Raw genomic sequence first — 24,128 nt, 5'->3', positions numbered from 1 at the left:
AAATCCAAACAAATGTTAAACTTAAGTCCTAAAATGCAACGATTAATTTTGAAAAATTAATCGTAAAATCATATTTTGATAGATTTAAAAATACGATAAACAGAATGTAAACTTACGCTATGATACCAAATAAATGTAAAAAACTAATCGAAAAACTGCCAATAGCCCGTTGATGGCGCATTCCGACACGTGTCCCGGCTGATACCGAGGCGAACGGTTTCGAACCTGGCGACGTCTCCAAATTACGCGACGTCGGCCCGTCGATTAAGACCCTGTCGTCCAATAACCCGATGGTCCATGTGATCGATCATCACTCGGACCCGCCGTTCATAGATTTCAACTCCTTCTCCGACGACCGCGTCCATTCAACCGAACCGGGTCCAACAGCCGGCAGCGACAGCGACGCACGCGTCCTCCGTCTACTCCACGTCTGTCGACTGCATCACGAACACGTGGCAGCTGTTATCGCGCTCTCAAAACTCTTTTTTTAATTATTATTAAAATTTCTGGCCGTAAATTAATAATTAAACAAAAGAAAATTCTAATTAATTAATTTAGACCATCTTCTTCCTCTTCCGACCACAAAACCAGGCCCGGTTTACCCAAAACCGGCACCAGGTTTCTTCCGCTTCGCCGCCTTTTAAAAGGAAGGCGCGACGGGGCATCCTTCCGACGGCATCTATGGAGAAGCAATGCGAGCTGTGCGGCTGCGGCGCCTCCCTCTACTGCGACTCCGACGAGGCCCTCCTCTGCTGGTCCTGCGACGCCTCCGTCCACGGCGCTAACTTCCTCGTCGCGCGGCACGTCCGCCGCGTGGCCTGCGCGGAGTGCCGCGCCGTAGACGCCGGAGCCTGCGTCGTCTCCGGAGCCGTGGTTCGGCCCTTCCGCTCCCTCTGCAGCCACTGCGACGGAGCCGAGCCCTCGAGCTCGTCGTGCCTGTCCGCCGCCGAGTCGACGACGGCGTCGAGGCTGGAGAAGAAGCGAGGCCCGTCGAAGCGGCGGGGTCGGCGGCGCCAGTTTGGAGACGAGAGGGCGAAGCGGGTGTTGAATGTTTGGAGTGGCAGAATGGGGCTGAAGAGCGCGCGGCGATGCACGGCCGCAGCAGCGCGATTACTCTCTTCTCGTTCGGTCGTGATCGGCGCGAAGCCGGGACGGGTGGCCCTCGCGGCCGCGCTCTGGTCCGCCGTCAAGCTCTTCGCGCGGCATGACAAGGGCGACGACGACGTCAAGAATGAGAATGACAACGAGGAGCCTTCCAGTTCCGGCGATTCGCGGAGCAGCATTGGCGCGGCGCCGGCGAGGCTCCCGATTCCCCCGTCGTCGCGTCGCGTCCCGTCGCTGAGTCACTGAACTCGCTTCCAGTCTCCACAGCGTACCACCCTCGCACGTGCGCGACACATGCTGTTCATAATTATCCGAGGAAATTAATAAGCTTTTAATTTTCGATAATAAAACAGATCGATGTAACGGTGAAATTTGCTCCATTTAATTTTGAAAAATCGAGAATGGAAATTATTATTATTATTATTATTCAACTCGGTCCTTTTGACTCAGTGGCAGTGAGTTGAATCGGTGGATCAATTTGGATTTCGGAAAACGCCCATTGGCCATAACTATACGCCACGTAGCCAGTGGGCCCACTATCTCCTCTTATCAGAAATCACGAATCAGCCAATCAAAAACGAGAAAATAGTTTACAATAAAATAAATAAATAAATAAATACTGGAAAAAGATATAGAGAGGCGTTGGTCAAAGTTAGAAGGGAGGCACAGCAAAAGAAACGATCGAGAACCTTCTTCCGCCGCCGGCCGGCCATGGCGTCCTCCGTTGGCCTTGCTCTCTTCTCCCCCGTAGCAGCGCTCCCTCGTCCTACGGCATCGCCGCCTCCCTCCTTCATCCCGCTGCCACGTCGCTGGAAGATCCCCACCGTCCGCGCCACCGTCTCGGCGCAGCCCCTCGTAGCGGCGGCGCCGGACGACCTCGTCACCTCCATCCTATCCAAGGTTCTATCCTTTACACACCTAAAGAAAAAGAAATGGATGGAATCACACTGCTCCTAGGATTTCTATAATTTGAATTTCTTTTCTTGGGAACTGGATTTCAACTTTTTTGGGGATTTTTTTATCTGTTGTCCTCTAGAATTCAAATAGTAGAGTTTATCCTTCCCTCCATTTTACACAATTTGAAGTTTGTTTTCTTCAACAACTTCTGCGACAGCAAATTTTTTGGAGGGAGTTGGAATTCGAATCGCTTGTAGTTTTAGGGTTAGATGAAAACAGATCGGTAACGGCGACAGTAAGATTGGTTGGTGCTGTAGGTGAAAGGAACTGATGGAGGGATTGCACTTAATACGGATGGACACAAAGAGGTGGCGAATGTGGCTAATCAGCTCGCAGGATATTGCGTTGATGAGCCGGTTAAGTCGCCTCTCATCTTTGGAGGTAAGTTCCAAGCTTTGCGGATGAACAAATACTCGGTTAAGTTTCAGGATTAGTCTAACAAGTTCATATGCCTGGATATGCACCTCAGAATGGGATGTGGTCTACTGTTCGAGGCCGACATCGCCGGGAGGAGGCTATAGAAGTGTACTCGGACGACTCATCTTCAAGACCAGTGAAATGGTGCAGGCATTGGAAGCTCCTGATGTCGTGAGAAACAAAGTTACATTTTCTATTTTTGGTGTCCTCAATGGAGAAGTATCCTTGAAAGGTAAACACCCGACACGAAGAACATGTTCGGTAATTCTTTGTGAGGATCATCTTCTGTTCTTTAACCTAAGAGCCATTTTCAGGTAAGCTGATTGTGCTAGACAGTAAATGGGTCCAAGTCATATTCGAACCCCCCGTGCTGAAGTTGGGGCCGCTCGAGTTACCATACGGCCTTCAGAGCGAGGTCAAGCTACAAATCACATACATTGATGAGAAAATAAGGCTGGGGTTGGGATCCAGGGGTTCACTCTTTGTCTTCCTACGGCGAGGCTGAATGCGAAACTCAAGCTCTACCCTTCGTCAAAGGTGGCAAAGTTACGCATAGCAATCGGTATGTGGTTCGGAGGAATGTGGAGTCATTGTTGTTTGTAGAGTTGTGACCTAGTAATAACTGAACAAACATGTTGATTGAGCAAAATGCAGCAGCACAATCAAGTGTTCCTCTGTTTCTTCTTTTGTAATTTCTGTATCAGGTTCCTTTAGGAATTGTTTAAACTTGATAGGAAGATTGCTTCATAATCTTTTTTCCCTTTCTTTAATGAGAATTAAAATTAGGAACATAGTCATTTATTTTGGATACGTTTGATATTTTACATTACACCTCATTGATATTTGTTTAATACTAAGAATATATAAAATTAACAGGTTTAAAATGCGTTTTAAAGACTTAGAGCAGCTGCAACACAGCTGGCGCAACACAGCTAAACTGCCACGTGGTTGGCAGTGGTGGTCGCCTTTGTTTTTAAAATATATTAAAGGTATTACACATTTAACGGTTTAGCCCTACAAAATAATTATTTGTAAAACGCGCGATTAACAGCGCGTATTTTAAAAAATAAATTATTTGTTAAATAAATATTTTTAGGTTCCCTATAATTTATTTGAAATATATTTAAAATAAATTATTTATTAAAAAATTAATTTTCTATATTTGCCATGTATAAAATTTATTATATATATATTTATATATATATTATTTTATTTTATTTTTTTGTGGCATGTAGGAAAATATCAAGTGGGTTGATCAGGCTTGATCGTTCATTAACCTGTCCACGGGCGGGGTCCTAACTGGACCCGGCCGCCCATATCAATCAACTTGCTGAGAGCAGCCCTGCCCACGGGTGGGCCTAGACCGGGCCGCCCTCGTCAATCAACTTGCTGAAAGTAGGTCTGCCCACGGATAGGTCCGGTCCGGACCCGGTTATGGGCCTGAACCGTAATAATATATATATTGTTAAAAAGAAATATATTGGTATTAGTAGTATTACTCGGGTGTTATAAATACTAAGTATTCTAATCAATTCTAGACTACAACTATATATATATAATCAATAATTTGTATTTTGTTATATTATTATTTTTAATAATTGAAAGAAAAGTAAGAGAGACGTATGGGTTACTTAATTTATAATCGTTTGCCGACAAATCAATTAATCCTGGTCCAACAATGTGCAAATGATTTTATAAATTTATAAATTTAAAATTTTTCATATAATAATTTTGAACGGTGACGAACCATGACGAATTATGAATAACAATTCTGAATTATAAATCGTAATCGTCTTAGACAGTTAAAGTTAAGAGTGACCTACCAAGAATCAAATCGACGATTCTAAACCGTTGAACCGTCTGTTTCAAATTGTCAAACCGTCAGTTTTGAATCGTGATTGGATCGCAATTAACTCATGCGATTAGGGATGAGAATTTGGGTTGAGTCCATATCCTCCATCTTCATCGCCATTTATTATATCATCCTCAGCCTCGTCCCTTCAGATATTCAACTTTTATCTTCATCCTCATACCCATCAGAGAATGAATATCCATCCATATCCTCATACCCATCAAAGGATTGGATATCCTCTATACTAATAATTTTATTCATTCCATCCAATTATCATCATTTTGTATATATTAAAATTAATATCATTACAAAAGATATATATAATTCAACAAAAATAGAATAAACATCTAAAGACTACAAGAGTAAGCCGAAAAAGAAAAGAAGAAGATCATATTTTTTTTCTTATTTTTTCTTTAATTAGTTGCCGGTGAAATGAACAAGAAAAATCAATAGTTTATATATATATATATATATATATATATTAATATATATATTCGAGTCGGGTATGTACAATTTTATTAAATCCACCTCCATATCCATATCTGAAAATCCCTATACCTGATTACTCAATTATTTAATCGGGTTCAAAAAATCCTTTCATAGCCTCCAAATGAATCAGGTATCGAATCCTCCATCGAGTTAAGAGAAAATTGTCATCCCTACATGTGATTAGCCTAAACCAACCAAACACACCTAGCTAGAGCAAGAAATGACTCATGTTACCTCCACGAATGTGATATAATGGTAAAACATTTAGTGGAACAAATAAAAGAATCAAAATTCGAATTTCAATAGAGATGAGGTCTACTTTAAATAAGTATGCATAAATTGTACTTTGAATTTATTTACTAAATAAATTTTATCTTATTTTATTTAACCATCAACATTTCTATATTCATCAAGGATGAAAAACAAAACAAGGCAAGATAATTGACACAATGCATCAGAACACAAGTTGAGACAATGAAGGCATGCAATTTTGTTCACAGTAATATCAGAGGGTTTAGTATTCTTACTTGAAGAGAACAACATTACTTCCGAGAGTTGGCACGCGCCCACGGTCCATGTCCCCTTCATCACAAGGTGCCCGGTCGATCGAGAATGAGATTGCAACCGTCCAGACGTGACACAATCAACTGCAGGACCAGATTGTCTTGGCAAATTGTTGGTCCCCTCTTCTTGCTCAAGCAGTGACCACAACACATGAGAGCTCAGGCATAAAGACAAGCGGACCGGTGAAGCTCCATGCTCTATTATTGTCTGCTAGATCCATGTTTTGTGGCTTGGCAATGTCGCAACTGCTTCCAGATCTATCCATCATCTCTTGCAAAAGAATAGAATCTACAGCATCCTCATTGGTTACAAAAATTCCTTTCCTTTTTCGATAGCCCTGTCACTTGAAAGTGGTCCGCGGCTGGAGAACAATAGACCTGGGTGAATGGTACCAGCTATTCTGTCAAAGAAAGATGGGACCATGGAAATGGCCTCTTTGAACCAGAATAACCTGATCAAGCTACACTTTCAGAGTTGCTTGTATGAAGAATGTGTTCTTCCACAAACACTCTTTGGAGACAAAAATATCTTCTGGAAATCCAATATGAAGTACTGCTGTATTAATTCCTAAACTGAGACTTCCAGCACAAACCCTAGCTTGTGGGAAATTTGGAAGAAATGCATCGGTGTAACTTACCGGAACCTCCTAGTAGCCTTCATTTTGAGACTAGATCCTTAACAAATATCAGAAAGTCCTGCAACTCTGTACAAACATGTGGACGACAAACCAATATTACTATGGACTCTTACTTTCGAGGAGCATTATTCTTACAAGCAGGTCCATGTGCAAAGAAGGTTGATCATCAGACAGGTTTTCACAAGGTGCACCTGATTTTGTACCATATTACTCGTATGCGCGCAACATATAGTCTAAAGGCTAGTATGCATCCGATGTGGAACTTCTTCGCATGGCTATAACTGGAGAACAAGCTCTATATGATATAATTCCCCGTTAAAACTCAATCTAGAGGGCTCAGCAGGTTGAATGATGCCATCGACCATACCTCCAAAGATATAGACGTAGCGTCCAGACTTGTCAGTGCAAGCGCCATGGAAAGACCTGTATGACGGGTGGTGACCTTCAACTTGCAGCTTTTTCCAAAAATTTCTTGGCGATTTCTTTAAACCTACTGTTTGGAACCTCGGAAGAGCACCTACATCTAACACCCAAAAGTCGTCCTTCCTATGCCTCTGTGAATCTTCACCACCATATATGAGAATCTTTCTCCCTAATACAAGTGTTGCTGAATGTCCAACTCGTGGAAGGGGCATTTCACTTGGCAAACCGTATAGCTCGTACTTGAGTTCCTTCCATTCGGGATTATTGACACCAATGTCCAAGAGCCAAACATCATTAAGAACTTCATATCCTGATCCCCTCCCACCAAACAGAACCATATATGTTCCACCAATCCAAGTTAATGTGTGACCCGAGCGTGGTGGAGGTAGCGACTGAACATTATTTATCTGATGCCATCTGCCAGATTTGAAGTCGTCTGACAAATTCAGAATCCATGTATCATTAAGTCTAAGGCCATGCAACCCAATTCCTCCATGCACCACCATCCTATGATCTGCAGCACAACATGCGGCATGAGCTCCACGAGGAGATGGAACTACAGAATTCACATTCAGTAGCCTCCATGCAATTCTCATGTCTTGTCCCTCGTAAAATGTCTCTCCGATCCACGTATCATTCAAACGGTCTCCATTATCACTGATGCCACCAAAAAGAATTAGATAGTTGCCAAGGACAGTGCATGTCTGTCCAAATCGCCCACTTGGGACACCTGAATTAATGTGTTGCCAACTTAGCGCCCTGTTGCATCCATTTCCGATGTATGCTATCCATGTATCATTGAGATGGCGTCCTAATAATTAGAGAAATGTACCTTAAGGTCTCATTATAAAAAAATGTGTGCCCATGAAAAGAAAATCAACTCAAAATAATGAATAAATTGCATAAAATACCTTAGCAACAAAAGAATGGCATATTATTTAAGCAAAAACTATTTTAGCTAAGTTTCATGGTATCTGTTAATCTTGACGAATGGTTGCTCAATAGCTCTATAGTGTCAGGTGAAATCAGACTAAATGATTATAAAACATTGCAAATATTTGATGAAGGAACTTGTTAAAAACATTTTAAAAAAAAACCTTATTAGAACTACCTTAAATATTAACCCCAATGCAAATATAAGATTCCTTCCGAAGAACATTGAATTTCTAGCAAATGTTCTAAAATATTTTGGACTAATTCAAATTGGTATCTCGTAACTGACAAATTTGGATGATATGGACCTATTTTTCTTAATTTGTTCAAATAATACAAGAATAGAACAAGATGCACTTCAAAAAGTAAACAAAATAATATTCTCATGCTGATGAATTTTGATGATTTTTTACTTTGGAGATCAATATCCAGGAGTGAAAATTCATGATAGAGCCATAGGTTGAGCTGGATAAAAGAAAGGGATAGTTGAAAATTTCAGAGCTACTCATCTTGTTAAACTATTTATACAGTATTCTATCAAACAAAGTTACAAACATCAGAAAGCATAAAATTTAGTTCATAGATGGATTGAGAAGTAGCAGGTGATGACAATTCCAAGGGAACATTAGTTAACAAGTTGGCATGCCAAAGGCAATACTACGATTCCACTAGCATTGATCACTAACCTGAATTACTGAAATTGCACACATCATTACTGCTAGTTTTAGAATATCTACTAAAGACAAGCTTATTGAAAGTGAACTAGTTGTTCTAATATAAGACTTCAAAATTTTCTATCTTATGTCCATCAAAACATGCAGTTGATACATTAACCACGATAACTACAACGAGGAAGAAAAAATTTCAATTTATGTATAGAAAATATTTAACAATTTTTAAGTTGTATTACATAAAGTTTCATCCAGTTATAGCAGTGAATGGTGAGCTTTCCTTAGATTTTGTTCAAAAAAATTAATTAATTAATAAACTAATGTAGGTAGTGTATATCAAGTAACAAAAACCCAAAATTTAAAGTAAATGAGATCTGCTTATTTTTCAATAACAAGAATGTCAAACGATGAAATCTAAGAGAGAAAGATCTTCCTTGCACACCATCATCTAAACATTCCGAAGTACAGAACAAGAAATAGGATCAACAACAGAGCATATCCTTCTACAGCATGGATTGCAAGAAAAATAATTGATTGCCATCTTTATTTACTTTGAGAAAGAATGCTAGCAGAGAATCTGTCCAATTTCAGAATGCTAGGAATAGCAAGACTTGAGTCCATTTCCTAGAAACTTGCTAGGTGCCATTTAAGTAGTAAGACTGGTTACACTTTAAACTTAATTGGCTATTCTACCCTCATGTGATTACTTCAATTTTTGAGATTTTGCAAAAAAATAAGTCTGCCTAACTAGATCGCCAATGATAGCAGGATTATCTAAGATCCATGAACTAATCAGGTAAACTAATGAAGGTCGGGGCTGTCATATAAACCTTGTTGACTGCCAAGTGCTTTTGCATACATTTTTTATGAGTCACATATGAAGAAACCCAACAATTGAAGGTGTATGGTTTACATTCCTGTTCATAACTTATTTAGTGGCTAACACAAATCCAATTGTAGAACTAGCATCGTCTACCACTTTGTACTTTTGCATCCTCAATTGAAAAACAAGCAATAGAAGGGGAAACAGGAAAATTAAATCGACAGTGGATGATATGTTGCAGCATACTCAAAAGGGTTAGTCTTCATATCATCATCTTCTACTCAAGATCTATACAAAAAAATCTCTATGAATTTGATCTAACAAACTAGAAGGAAAAAATTAGATGCTAAGAGTCAATGATTAATCAGAATCCATCAAGGCACTGCAAGCTCAACCAGCAAAATTCTTAGACAACGGTAGTCAAACTCCAGCATTTCGGCACTCAATTGAGATATACTCACAGGTTAATTAGTCAATATGATAGAAACCAAAGACAAGTACAAACAAGGGTGCAAACCTCCTTCGGATCCACCGCCAAAGAGCACAAGCCAATCGGAGACGAAGGCGAGGGAGTGAGAAGCCCTAGGAGTCGGAAAGGAGCCACTTTTGCACGACAATCGACGGCAAGAAAGGGAACTGAGATGGGAAACTTGAGCATACAGCCGCTTCCAGGAAATCCGCAGCCTTTCTTGCAGGGAGAAGGAACCGACTAGCGCATCGACTCCGCGGCCGCCCCACTCCCGCCGGCATATGGGCTCCCACAGCGCGTCCGAGGAGCCGAGGGATCTGAACCTTCTGCAGGCCATGGAGAAGGAGAGCACGGATTCGATGGGGAGGAGGAGGAGTACGGAGATGATGTGATCGTTGCTCAACTGGGCTATACTTGGCGGGGACCTCGAGGACGAGGAGGAAGAGAACGGAGGATTTGACGCCATGAGATGGCCCTTCTTTGAGATGGCGATGGAGAAGGAATCGAGGTGCCCTGTTTCAGCCGTGGGCTTCATGGAAGAAGGAAAAGAAGGAAGACAGACGAAGAAAGGAGAAAGGACGACGAAGGAAAGGGACGGACGAGAAGACGCCGGAGGCTTTGTACCAGCGAGGGCGGTTTCGTCGTTTCACTGGTCTTGTTTACTTGTGAGGAGAGAAAAGGATGGATAAAAGATTGCTGTTTATTTGGAAAAAAAAAACGAGATAAAAGTTATTTTGAAGTTTTTTCTATTTACAAAAAATAATAAAAGGATTTTTTTGTTTCTTTTTTCTCATCTATCATTTCCATTCAAGTAAACACCGCATTATTTCCTTCCTTCCTTCCTTCCTTTTTCCTCGCAAATAAACAAGCAAAGATTCCTCCACATTGGTCTAATTATTATGTTAATTAAAATATCATCCATTATTTGATATTTTTATTTAAAACGAGAGAAGAAGAGCAAATATCACCAAATTTAATGGTGTTTTTTAAAATTAGCATCGTATGACATTCTTTTAGATAAGACTAAGCGTTCCACGGATTTGGATGGCATTCGAGTCCCACCATCTTTGTCTTCTATAGTATATTTCTATATCAAAATTTAATTGAAAAAAAATAAATCGAACCGATAAAATAATAGACAATTGATATGATTTTAATAATACCTTTTATCGAAAATAGGGTATAGCTTGATATTATCAACTCATTGTAGATGATTCCAAATTATACAATAATATATTAAGTCTTATCTTATCATTCATTAAATTTTATTTTTATTATATTATTATTTATATTTAAATAAATTTTATTTTATTTTTTTTAATCAAGTCGTTTGTATCTTTATTTTTTTATATAATATACATATTTATCATAATTTTATATTATTTAATTTTAATATTTATTCATCGTTTAATTATATATTTATATGATCTTAAACAAATAATTATAAATAAAAAATAAATTTAAAAAAATTTATAATTTTTACATAAATCATATTAAACATGATTGACTCGATTTGTACTACCTAATTAGTCAATCGTAGATAGTTTGATATGATCATGACAAATGAGATATAGTATAACCTAATATATTATAAAAATTAATTGATTAAACTCAAATCGTGTGTGGCCCAATTGATTTGTTTTAACATCTATATGCTTTGTATTTTTTTAATAATTCATGTATTATTTTGGAACCATTAATTTTGGAGATGATATTCAGTATTATAAAAATTTCTCATCAAAATAAATTAAAAAATACAAACTATTTATTATTTTACAATCAATATTTTAAAATTATATTTCCACTAGAAGAAATTAATTCTTAATATGCTGTCGTTAAGAATGCTTTGTGATTGCATGCTTAATGCTTGGATGGAGTGAGAAGTTCATTAATGGAAGGAGAAGAGATAGAAAAGGAGAGGAAAGGGAAGAGAAGATAAGTATTTATATTCTCCTTATTTGGGATGAAAGGAAGGTTCATTAACGTAACATGTATTATCTTATTTGAAAGGAAAGAAAAAGGAATGAAGGTTAAATATATAAAATTATAAAAATATCTTTATTTTTTAAAATAAATCTATATGTGAAAAAAAATATATATCTCATAAGATTAAAAAAATTAATATTTACAACTTAAATAAATAAAAATTTTAAAAAATAATAAGTAGATATATAAAAAATATACGAAATACAGAATTTGTACACTTTGGTATGATAAAGGATAAATCAATATTTATATATATATTTTTATAAAAATTTACTGATGTAAAAATTTACGACGAAGGTCGACATCAAGGAGTGCGAGTGATGAGATCTTGTGACGACTGCATTATGTGACGAGGAACAACAGTGCAAAAATCTAATAGATAAGTTATTTTAATAATTAATATTTTAATATAAGGGTAAAATTGGAATAAATATGTTTTAACATTTCCTTCCCCTTCCTTACATCCCAAATCGGAAGTGTAAGGAATTATGTCTATTTATAGGCATGCAAGAGAAAGCTTACCCTTCCTTCCTCTTCTCTCTCTTCTTTACAAACAAAGTTAAATCCCAAGGCTTCCCTTCCCCTTATTTACCCTTTCTTCCCCTTCCTTCCTCACCTCCTCCCAAACAAAAAAAAATGATAAATCTTAGTCAGTCTCATGGACTCAATCCCTGAGGGTTGTCGGTCTGGTCTGAAGTTTTCCACCGACTACTAGGGTAAATCGGGAAGCGCATACGACGGCCAATCCAGATGCTCAGCATCCTTTGATTGCGTTCCCCATTTAGAGGAAAATTTCTGTAAATATATCGTAGTTGAGGATCGAACAAATCACAATCCAAATGTCCTACTGTTGGCCCATTGTCCCGGGGACACCTCCTCCCAAACAAAAAAAATGATAATCCCAGTAGCCACATCTCTAGGAGTGGCCGCCGGTCCCACGGAAGTTTCCTACCGACCATCAGGGTAAATCGGGAAGCGCATACGACGGCCAATCCAGATGCCCAGCATCCTTTGATTGCGTTTTTCTCATTTGGAAAATTTTTTTTACAAATACGCCAAGCTAAAGATCGAATCGCGGATCCAATCCGGATGTCCTACACCATTGCTGAGGTTGGCTCATTTCGTTCATCTCACGTGCAATGTCACGTCCTATCTGAGGACCCACTTGCGTGACACGTGCTGCTGGTGGTCGAAGCCAGGGACTATCAACGTGGATGCCTGGTGACGTTCCACGTGTACTGCAGGCCCCGCTCCATGTGCTTTCTACGGGACGCTGCAGTTAAAAATTGGAAAATAAAAAAAAAAGAAAAAAGGAAAAATAAAAAGTGAGAAAATAAAGCGGCAGCACGGCAACAGGCAGCCTTTCCGGGCCGCGTGCGGTTATAAATCTGCCACGTCATCGGCGCGGTGGGATCGACGTCCGCGGAGTCGCCGAGGATACGTTCCGTGGGCCCCTCACGCAAAACCCAATAACTCCCGAGCCTTCAATTTTTTATTTTTTTAAAAATATTTTTTAATTATAAACAATAAAATTAAACCTGAATTTAAATTATTATATATTTTGGTAATGTAGTTTAGAGAATTTTTTTCTCTTTGGAATAATCTAATTTTTATCCGTAATTATGGTCAAAGCTTGTGTTTATTCACTAATTAATTACCGGATACTTAGTTTTGGGTGGAAAAGGGAATACTTTTTTCTATTCCGAAACTGCCCTTTGACGTGGAACTCGGAGTCAGCACACCGCTTATCCTGAGCTCTGAACCACGCAATTGAGATCAGCAAAAAGCTGACGTGTCGCGCAATGGCTGGTGGTTAAGTTTACTCTGGCTGTTACAGAGGTGCAACTGAACGATGCTAGGCCCATTTTGGTCATTTCACCGTTCTCGGCCACGAGAAATTTCCAAAAGCCCGGCGATCGAGGAGTTTAGAAGCGACGCGAGCAGAGAAGAGGAAGCGAGAGAGAGAGAGAGAGGGGGGAAGCTAGCGAGGGGACCTGGTTCGTCATCGGCCAACCTTGTTCGGTTTCTCCTTCGTAATGGACCAGAGCAGCTAACGGATTGCTGTCTGACGATATGGATTGGGGGCTCGGGAAGTCAATGTCTCGTGACCTGGGAAACAGGTGAGAGTCTTCCATCGTCGTCTTCCGGGTCTGGGCTCAGGTTGATAACCAGCTCATGATTGCGTTTGGCTTGCCTTGTCTCGATTAAAGCACCAAAATTGCCGTTTTGCGCTACTCGAGGCCCTTTCTGGTAGTATGGTATTTGAACTGAGAGGTTTTAGACCTGGATTATTTTTAAGACGGCACGGCAGGGTTCAAGTTCGAATTTTCTAGATCTCTATCTGGCCACAGATTTAGGCTTTTGTTTATTTAGAATTTAGTTGTGAAAATTTTGTTTTTGTTTTTACTTATAAAGGTTGGGCATTATGATTATGATGCTTTATATGGCTAGTGCAACATGCAACACAGTTAATTCAGGAACAAGTGCGTTGGCGTTGGTTTGTTTGTTCGGGCTTTCCTAGACGGACCGGAGATTCGGATGGTCATGGAAGGAAACAGAATCGGCAGTCTGAAACTGGAGGGTTCATGTCGAAGGATAGGTGCCTGAAATGCGCCTGAGTCATTTTTATTGGTCAAGACAAAACAATTCCAAGAAAGAAGTGATGCGAATAAAGTTTTTTTGCTTTCCTTTTTGATAAAGGGAGAGATTAGATAAGTGATCACTACAGTGGCTGACCAGTTTAAGATCTTGTGTACGCTCATTTGGTTGCATTTAATGTGTCACGATTACAGATGACACATAATTATTGCAATCCTGAAATATATTTGTAGCCCTTTTTATGTGTCCATATTAGATGTATCAGATTACAAGTCTTGTTACTGAAAATCTAAGGGATATATATCTCCGTGTTAGATGTTTTCAGCTTGCCAAACTACGATGATTGGAGTCCGAATGTTTAAGGGTGTTCCATAGCAAGCAACTTGGTCGAATCTTTCATAACGGAGGGTTGTTGAACTTCAGCAGAGTGTTGTCCTAAGATTCGATCTGTCAGTCTCCAATAGAGTCTATGTTCCTAGCCATTAGTCGGTAGTTATCTATCTTTCGATTGGTAGTTTGGGTAATGGAGTTGTAGTTTAGTATCTATTTTTGTGTTATCAGTTTATGTAAATGTGTGGCAATTGTTCTCAGGCTGTAATTTAATATATTAGCAACTTTGATGAATTGACACCTAAAGTTAGTGCTCTCCGTATATTTATTAATGGATTTTGGAGCCTTTTGCATTTTTCAATGACACTTCCTCTTGATCTTTAAACTCTTTGAATTGATGGAACTTTAGAGCTAGCTATTATTCCATCTAATGTTCTAAATATTTCATGTCTGTAGATGGATTTTTGGTCCCTGATTCTTAGAGCCAACTGTGATTATGTTTCTTAATTTATTTTCTCTGATCAAGGTGGAAATCACTATTGAAAGCTGAATGTATTTTGATAATGTCGTAGTCCATAGAGTTCATTGGCTGATTAATTATAACAAATAAGTTTGGTTATTCATTATATGCTTGCTTCATGAATTTGTCTTTCTGACCTGGCACTTGTATATATGTTTTTTTTTTCAAATAGTTTCTCTCTCGTGTCTTTCACATATGATTTTTTTTTTTGCTTGTAGTTTCTGGACTAGGCTTTTCTAAATCTATTATTGTAGTAGATGAATTTGGAACAGTTGTATCTTTTTGTTTTGAACCTTATTAATTATTTCTTCAGTATTTGGCTTAATTCAAAGAGATCTTTTTGATTTTAGCAGGAGCTGATTGCTTTGTATTTGTGAGTTGATCTCAGCTTCTCTGAAGAAGTTTTTTTGGCTGTGAATTGCTGACCACCTAATTTTCAACTGGAGATCACTCCTAGTACAACTATAGAAGATTTGACATTTTATAAATGAATTATCTGAAGATAAGCAACTTCAAGTAATGGCCACAGAGAATCCACTGAGATTCATAGGGAATAATGGAGCTGGGAACTGGGCCCTTGGAAAGGACCCATCAGAATTCTCATCTTCAGGTAATTTAGTTTCAGAAGATTTGGGTCCACTTTTGGAGGGGCAAAAGTACCATGGAAACAAGGGTATCAATGGTCTCAGTCGAAGTGGAAGTGCACCTCCGAGTATTGAAGGTTCTTGTGCAGCATTTGATATCTTAAAAGGCCAGATTGCTGACTTGGATGGTGGCTTGGAGAACCTAAATGATGAAGCACAAAATTGTAACTCTGAAGAGGAACTACGTGCTCATCCATCCTATTTAGCATACTACTGTGCTAATGTAAACTTGAAACCAAGGCTTCCTCAGCCTCTTATCTCTCGGGAGAACCGACATATGATGCAACAGATTGGAGGAATTGGTCAGAGTAGGAGATTGCCTTCATTTGATGACAACAGACCTGCCCTATGTACTCATGACGAGGAACCTGAGGATGATAGGGCACCTAGAATTGAACCCAGAAATTGGGTAGATAAGAAAGCTGATATTCTTCCTTTCATTTTTTCTGATTCTGAAGAGCAGCATAATAATCCGGTAGATCTAGTGAAGGTAATTTATCTATTCTTCTAATTTTTTGATAGCCCCTTTTTTCTCCTAGTGAATAGCAAAGGCTGCATCTGATCAATGATTTTCTTATGGCCAAAATAGAGGTGACAATGGACCAGCCCAATCTGGGCTCAGGTGGCCTGCTAGTAACTATGCTACCCCGATTGTATCTAGGCTAGCACGTGAAGGCCTAGACTCTCGCCTAGCCAGGGTACAAGCCTGCACGATTTTTTTCTTATTTAAAATTTCCTTTTTATTAAATATATTATTTATTATTAATTATATAAAATTTTGATAATAGAAGTATTGTTTAAAATATTTGATAGTATTTAATAATTTTTTGTTGGTTAAACATTATTAAAATATTGATATTAAATAGCAATATCATTATTAAGTATTAAAAAAAATTATAATCTGTTGGAATCGGGGTAGACTGGGCTCTGGTTCATGCATGACCCAGCCCATTGGCCATGTAGGTGTGGCTTATAGACTGTGATGGGCAACCAACGGCCTGACCCATTTGAAACCTTTGGGCCTAAGTTTGGATGTAAATACCCCTTTCTTTGCGCATGTAAGTTTCTTAATAGTACTATGCCAGTCTGATCTGGATGATTTAAGTACGTAATACATCAACCAATACAATGTTCTCTTCTGCACTACCTTAGGAAGTCGTTTGAGATTGCCTGCTGAGTGACCCAACATAAGAAAACATGGCTTGATTGGAGGCCTTGTTTTGGAAATTCATTATAACATTCAGATTTGTTGTTATTATGCTCAGTTGAGTTGATTCTAGAATGTTTTTTGCTGCATGTGCTTGCCACTTGTGCTATGTGACTAAACCATTGAGTCCTCATAAATGTTCTAAGCATTTTCTAAGAATCTCGTTTTAACTTTTATAAACACTTATAATTACCTGAGTCTTTCCATGGAGGTTGTCTGGTAGTTTGCATGAGCATTTCTTAGTGTTTTCATAGTAATAGTTCAAGCTTAGTAGCTTACATATCATTTATCATTATTTTTATGTTATTGCAATTATACGTGGTTCTTTTAGAAGTATTTCGTAAACTTTGACTGGCTTAGATAGATTATTTCTATATCTTAGGTGTTGAGAATATCAATTATTTTGTTTACAGTTGTTTGAAGCTTGATTGTCTGATGTTTCAGGAGGATTTTCCTCATACTTCATATCCTGATCATTCTCATCCTTCAAGACAAATATTGCTGGAGCAAGAATCCAACCATGGTTCCTTTTCGAATGCTGTACATGATTCTTCAGTTAGCATGACTATGCTAGAACCAAGAAAAAACAGGGTGGGCCTACAATCTCATTCTCTTCACACAGGTTCACATTCAGTTGGATCGATATTGAGTGGTGATCTGGGTGGCATGCCAATTTTATCTGCAACATTGGCTGAGAGGACAGTTAGCCAAATGGAAACTAGCAAGGGCATCAGCAATTTTGAGAACAGGGTTTCACCTAGTGCTGTGATTGGGTTAGGCCTTGGTAATATCAAAGATGAAATGAGAAAGCTAAGGTTATCTTCTGATGGACATTTAACCAGCCAATCAAGGCATCACTCTCAGCCAGGTAATTTGCATTCACAAGGCTCATTTGCTCGAGCTCAGGTTGGTCAGTCTCAGACAATTTCTCAAGGAATACAACATTCTCAGAGTCCTGGGAATCATACGTCTCATGGCCAACCAAAATTATCAGCGGCTGAGGTGCAACCACTGTCACCATCTTCTAGCATTTCTCCCTTGTACATAACAGCAGCTGCATATGGAACTCCATATTACCATAGTTTGCAATCTAGTAGCCTACTTCCTTCTCAGTTTAGCACAAGTGGATGCACATTAAATCCCTCGCTAGGGCCTCCACTTGTCACTGCTTATTCTTATCATCAAAATGCTATTCCAGTGCCTTTTGAGAATGCAGTCGGACCTAACTTTAGTTCTAGGGTTCCAGTAGTTGCTTCAGGGGGAAACACTTTTTTTGGAGTTGACATCCAGCAGTTATATAAGATGTATGGTCAATTGGGTTTAGCTATGCATTCTCCCTTAACTGATTCTTCGTATATGCCTTTCTATCAACATCATTCAATCAATGCTTATAGTACTGCAGCTGCACATCAATATGAGTCAATGATATCCAGGGGAAATGCTGTAGGGAGCTTACCAGGCCTCTATGATCCACAACAAGCTCAGGGTTCTTCTACATATCTAGCTGATCAACTACCCCAAGTCACGAGTGTTAGTGGTGTCAATGCTCTTAATGCTACAAGAGCAGGCACTGTCAGCCCTACTTACTATGGGAGCCCTATGGATATCGGTGTAATGATGCAATTTTCAAATTCACCAATGGGCAGTCCTGTTTTTCAAAGACCACCAGTGGCTGGAGCAAGTTTTTCAGGATGGAAAAATGAGAACGTTAAGTTTACATTCAACTCTGAGAGACATACTGGCTCTTTATCAGGGCGGCAAAGCCAAAGAGGGCGCGATAAGTTTGATGATTCAAAGATGTACTCTTTGCTTGAAGAGCTCAAGTCTAACAAAGCTCATAGATATGAATTGCCTGACATTGTTGGACGTGTGGTGGAATTTAGGCAAGTATTATTATTTTTTTATTCGATTGTTGTTGGAGCTTATTATGTGGTGTATTGTTTTAGTTTCTGTATTTCCTTTTGCCTCAGCACTGACCAACATGGGAGTCGATTTATCCAGCAAAAGTTAGAGACTTGTAGTGTTGACGAGAAGGCTTCAGTTTTCAGTGAAGTACTTCCACATTCCTCTTTATTAATGACTGATGTATTTGGGAATTATGTTATTCAGAAGGTACATCTCCCAAACTTGTTTCTGACTACTTATCTGATTCCCGCTTCATAAATTCTTCATGTATGAGTATTCTCAAGACACCATGCTCTTATTCATGGCTTTGCTCTTGCAGTTTTTCGAACATGGGAGCCCCGAACAGAGGAAAGAGCTAGCTAATAAACTTGCTGGCAATGTCTTACCTTTGAGTCTTCAAATGTATGGCTGTCGCGTTATTCAAAAGGTTCTCTTTCTTTTAACTATCCTTATCACTTTTGCTGCGTGTTATGCACTTCACTTCTTTCAGAACTGTAATGCACATAGTCTGGCACCTTGTTGAAGTTCTGTGGTGTTCATGAAATTTTACATCAGTAGCTTTGAGATTTGTGAACTATATTTGTCATACTGAATTTAAGGAGGGCAGTTGTTTCTACTGAACTCCAGAGCCTCTTCCACTCCATAATTATCGCAGAAGATCAAGATCTAAACCTACAAAGTCAGTCCTCTAGACTTGTTGCTTTTCTAACGTTGTCTATTGTCTCAGATCTAGTCTCGGCTGGACCTTACCATTGCCCTCCAAAAAGGTACCTAAAAAGACCTGTAAATGTGCTACTTGACATCCACTTTCTATGGTTGTATTCTTATACTTTGTCACCTCATTATTCTCTCTCTCTCTCTCTCTCTCTCTGTTTCCCCATTCATAAGACTGTTTCAGATGCACTTTCTGATTGAAAAGGAGACATGCTATAATAAATGAGATGACCTCGTTGCATTCTAATGATACTTGGAATTTGGTTGCTTTCCCCCTAACAAATCCATGGCTTAAGTGAGTGTTTACTGTAATAATGTCAGACAGCTGAAGGCTCATTGTGTGGCCAAACAATCCATTCAAGTTTATGATATTGATTATCATGGGGTCTAAGGTAAATTTGTGCGAACATCATGTGGTCAAGATGAGGAGGGACTTCTAGATTGTTATGTGATCATGGTATTTCCTGTGTAAGAGAAAAAAAATATAAGTTGTATCACCTGCCATGTTTCGTAGATTAGATGGACGGGTTGTTGGAAACAACATGTGGAAATAAAAAAATGTGATAACTCATTGGTATTTAGTCATGAGCAGTTGAGTCTAATTCAAATCATAATGGATTGTAAGATTCTTGCAAGTTGGGTTCTATTGGACAAATTTCGTCAGTTAAAGCTAGAAGTGTGAGGGTAGAGATATAAAAAATTTGACAAAGAACATAATGATGGGATATGTAGCTGGCACCAAATAGCCTGGAATTGCCATTTGTTGTCGTCTGTCTTGTTCAAAGGTAAATGTTCACAAAGCCATGCATGTTGTTCTGTTTTTAGCTAGAGAGTGATTATGTTACAAATAAATGAAGTTCTTTTTTGCAGGAAGTTGGATGCTTCTTTTCTTTAGATCCTATGTTTGAGGTCATACTAGAGTTTGCAAGTTTTTAATTTTTTTTAAGGAGAAAAAAAGGCAGAACTAACATTTTCAGTCATGCTGAGAGATTTCTTAAGCCTTTTATCCAGTTCCTGTCAAATCTCATTGAAATTTTCTTGTTGCAGGCTCTTGAGGTTATCCATCTTGATCAGAAAACGCAACTTGTGCAAGAACTTGATGGAAATGTCATGAGATGTGTTCGTGATCAGAATGGAAATCATGTAATTCAAAAGTGCATTGAGTGTATACCAGCAGAAAAAATTGGCTTCATAATATCTGCGTTTCATGGTCAAGTTGCAACACTTTCTACACATCCTTATGGTTGCCGTGTCATACAGGTCAAGCAAGTTTCTATTCTCCAGTTAGTACTCTGATTTTGAGATGCAGTTACTCTGAAACATTATTTTCCTCTTTGTAGAGAGTCCTGGAGCATTGTAGCGATGAATCTCAAAGCCAATTCATTGTGGATGAGATTTTGCAGTCAGCTTGCCTGCTTGCACAAGATCAGTATGGCAATTATGTCACCCAGGTGAGATTTTGTAATTAATGATGTATTTCATGCATTCATCATCGATTGGAATAATGAAAACTTTGAACATGCTTAATTCGTTGATCCACGTGTAATGCCATCTGGTGCGATACTGTGGCATTATCTGCAGTATAACATGGGCTGATGGGCAAGGCTAACTAAGTGCAATCGTTTTTCCTTACTGATCTTTATGTTGCCTTCAAGTTATTATCTATTATAGAGCAAATTAATTGAGTTGTCCTTGAAGTTAAAAGCGGATGGTCTTCTTTCTTCATTTGACAAGCATGCAGAAACACAAGAGCCTTTAGCTCTTGGGTTGGTCATTTTCCATCATGCTTTGTGAAATGCAATGTGCAATTATGAGTGTTATAAAGGCTTAAACTAGACGGAAACATATTATTATATATTATTGAGCCCTTTATTTCACATTCATGCTATGTGTAAACCAACCCATTCATTGCACCCTCGTTTCTCCCGGTTCCCTCATTTGTCAGTATTCTATGTATGGTCTGTGCAGGCCGTGTCGAGAGTATACCATAGTTAACCCTGCCAATCTTTACTGAATATATGTTGTCAATTGTGTTTGAGTTCTACATCTTATGACGAGGTAATTTCTCCGTGAATAATTTGTAGATTATCTATACCGGTTTGCTCCTTTTGATTCGACTTACTGTCTCCAGACACATTTCAATTCTCACATAGTTATGTCATTTTCAGCATGTTTTGGAGAGGGGAAAAGCACATGAAAGAAGCGAGATCATCAGCAAATTATTTGGGCAAATCGTGCAGATGAGTCAGAACAAGTTTGCTTCAAATGTTATAGAAAAGTGCTTGGCATATGGTAGTACTGAAGAGAGGGATCACTTGATCAGGGAAATAGTTGGACAAACCGAAGGAAATGACAATTTATTGGTATGCTCAAATCCTTGGCAAATTATTGAATATGTGTATTTTAGTATCCTGATCATCTACTCTTCGTTTTAGATAAGTTCTGAAACTTGGCCAAGTTTTATAATGAACGAGGATATTTAACAGCTTGTGCATCTTTTGATAGTTGTTTTCTTATCTACATTTTTGGGGTTAGAATCCTATATTTCATTATATTTGCTAATGCTTGGATCAAGAAGACCTCATAGGCAAAGTTTGAAATATAGTTCAGAGCTGGGATTTCAGTTCCAGGTTGGAACGGTATCGTGTTAGGTGTGATGATGCACACCGAGGGGATGGAATCGGGTAGGAGGAGAGGAAAAAAACACTAGAGGAGGAAAAAGAAGAAGACGAAGAAACCAGCTTAACTCAATGTCGAAACTTTAGCCATCTCCAAAACTTAGAGCAATGTGGTTTCCCTAGTTGTAGTCTCACCTGCTTTTCGCCGTTCTTTTAGTTGAGTTGAGCAATGCCCATTTGAATATGGAATGACCAGCTTGCTGGTTTCTTATCGTTGATCCTACTTCGGTTTTCGCTTGCTAGAACTGGAGGAGTAATCTACTAACCAGTAAGTAGGTTTGATGTAGATTTTGTTCCTGAAGTAGCAACTACCAAATGCTCCCAAGTACAGTATTATCTTAAAATGCATAAATTCTGCCATTCTCTTAGACCTTACCGCCCGGTACCGACATTTTTAAGCAAGTAGATTCTCTTGAAAAATTTCTGGAACCTGTTGATGCAGCTGAGTTGTGTGAATCATTTCTTAAGTTACATATCCATTTGTTAGTCTGAATAATTCTCCGGCAATTGCGATTACATCTGGGGTGCTCTTCATTTCCCTTTTCAGGTGATGATGAAGGATCAATTCGCAAACTATGTGGTTCAGAAGATTCTCGAAACATGCACCGATAAGCAACGGGAAATCCTGCTCAACCGCGTCAAAGTTCATCTGTCGGCTTTGAAGAAGTACACTTACGGGAAACATATCGTCACTCGAATCGAACAAACATACAGTGAAGGTGTCACACCACCCTTTGATGATAATCTTACAAATAAACTAAACCATTCTTTTCAAAGTTCTTCCACTGGATCTTTACTTAGTTTATAAAATCTGTTCTTCCAGATGTCCTTGAACCCTAAAACAAGGGAAACCACATACATTTGCGACCTTAATGCTGGAGAACTCCAACAAAGTCCTCAAGGTGGCTTCTGTCATGCCTTCTACAATGCACAGGTCAGACTTAGTATAAGTAGATTCATACTTCAGGTGTATATTGCTTCTATAATACGACGGAAATTCGGTATATCCTTGTGTATTTAAACTATTTATAGGTATCTAACTTAGGGTATTCGAAGGTGTATATCGATAGTATTGTACGACTTCTGTTCCTCCTAGATTTGGTTGATAATATATCTCTGATTTGCCTAAACCTTGTTTGTATTTTTATTAAGTATATAGTTAAAATTGTATAGAACATGTATGTATTTGTGATACTTTTTGTATTGTTTTAAAGATCTTAGAAACCATCTATTATAACTATATATATTTCATTGTCGTATCGATCTTTTAATGCATTTCGGTATAATCTTTTTTTTTTAATTTCAACTAATAAGCTTTTTTAAGTGTACCAAATAAAAATGTTGTCTCCCATGCCTAATGATATTCAATGAGAAAGAATAATAATATTTCATAGAATTAGTAAATATATTTATAAAAGAGGAATTTATATAATTGTTTAAGTATTTTTTAATTTTTTAAAAAGATAACTGGCCTACCAAAATAGCCTTTTAAATTAAGCTAAGACATTTAAATCAGTTTACAATTTAAAAAATAGACTTTTGCATATTTAAATAAAATTGAACCCTTTGGAATTTGATGATTTCTGTCAGTTTGTTAGAATTAAAAAATGAGTGTTTTAATCTTTTTTTCCCATGAAAAAATACAATGCTTATTAAAATAAATTAAAATGTTGACATGATATGTAATTCTTCAAATTAAATTTATTTTAATTATCAATTAAATTGAGTAATTCATTAAATAACACTCTAAAATTTTTAAATAATTAAATCATGCTCGATACATTTAAAATTACTTTATGACTGTATTGTATATCTTCCAATGTCCTCTATTTAATTGGATAAAATAGAACTAATTAAACTAAATTATTCGTTTTTTTTACCAATCGAATCAATTGAATTTTCAAACTAATTGAATCAAATTATTCCATTTTTTATAGGACCAATCGAATGATTAAATTTTACATTAAAATCGAATAAATGATACAAAATTTGTTAATTCAGTTGGTAATTAATCGATTTTTATTTTTTTAAAAAATATTAAAACTTTTTAATAAAAACTTAATTGATTTAATAAAAAATTAAAATATTTTAATATCGAACCAATTTAATTAAAATAATTCATATACTTTTAAAAAAAATAAAATTGTGAATAAATAAATCAAATTAAAATTTTGAATTAGTTCGATTTTATCGATTATTTCGTTTAA

General features: G+C 37.9%; 4 protein-coding genes across 4 annotated transcripts; 3 read left to right on the top strand and 1 right to left on the bottom strand.

Moving 5' to 3' along the window:
* The first annotated feature begins 601 nt into the window (after window positions 1-601).
* Window positions 602-1,535, top strand: LOC141816921 (B-box zinc finger protein 32-like). Its single transcript, XM_074704644.1, has one exon. It carries the CDS (start codon window positions 682-684, stop codon window positions 1,348-1,350), a length of 669 nt encoding a protein of 222 aa, XP_074560745.1. The 5' UTR covers window positions 602-681; the 3' UTR covers window positions 1,351-1,535.
* Window positions 1,536-1,751: 216 nt separating this feature from the next.
* LOC141816905 (putative plastid-lipid-associated protein 8, chloroplastic) lies at window positions 1,752-3,228 on the top strand. Its single transcript, XM_074704628.1, has 4 exons — window positions 1,752-2,004; window positions 2,319-2,442; window positions 2,531-2,710; window positions 2,793-3,228. The coding sequence occupies exons 1-4, from the start codon at window positions 1,816-1,818 to the stop codon at window positions 2,981-2,983; spliced, it is 684 nt and encodes a 227-aa protein (XP_074560729.1). The 5' UTR covers window positions 1,752-1,815; the 3' UTR covers window positions 2,984-3,228.
* A 2,048-nt stretch (window positions 3,229-5,276) lies between these two features.
* LOC141816890 (F-box/kelch-repeat protein At1g51550-like) lies at window positions 5,277-9,909 on the bottom strand. The gene is made up of 2 exons (XM_074704613.1): window positions 9,388-9,909; window positions 5,277-7,254 (listed from the first exon to the last, which is right to left on the bottom strand). The coding sequence occupies exons 1-2, from the start codon at window positions 9,872-9,874 to the stop codon at window positions 6,296-6,298; spliced, it is 1,446 nt and encodes a 481-aa protein (XP_074560714.1). The 5' UTR covers window positions 9,875-9,909; the 3' UTR covers window positions 5,277-6,295.
* A 3,371-nt stretch (window positions 9,910-13,280) lies between these two features.
* Window positions 13,281-23,062, top strand: LOC141816889 (pumilio homolog 5-like). Its single transcript, XM_074704612.1, has 10 exons — window positions 13,281-13,445; window positions 15,127-15,907; window positions 17,069-18,507; window positions 18,595-18,736; window positions 18,849-18,956; window positions 20,291-20,503; window positions 20,584-20,694; window positions 21,412-21,606; window positions 22,469-22,640; window positions 22,745-23,062. Exons 2-10 carry the CDS (start codon window positions 15,293-15,295, stop codon window positions 22,759-22,761), a joined length of 3,012 nt encoding a protein of 1,003 aa, XP_074560713.1. The 5' UTR covers window positions 13,281-13,445; window positions 15,127-15,292; the 3' UTR covers window positions 22,762-23,062.
* The last annotated feature ends 1,066 nt before the right edge of the window (window positions 23,063-24,128 follow it).

The sequence above is a fragment of the Curcuma longa genome, unplaced genomic scaffold (assembly GCF_044706935.1).
Source record: "Curcuma longa cultivar G26 ecotype Majalengka, Jawa Barat unplaced genomic scaffold, ITB_CL_G26_1.1 contig_18626, whole genome shotgun sequence".
NCBI classification, from domain to species: domain Eukaryota; kingdom Viridiplantae; phylum Streptophyta; class Magnoliopsida; order Zingiberales; family Zingiberaceae; genus Curcuma; species Curcuma longa.
This window is presented reverse-complemented; position numbering and strand designations above follow the sequence as displayed.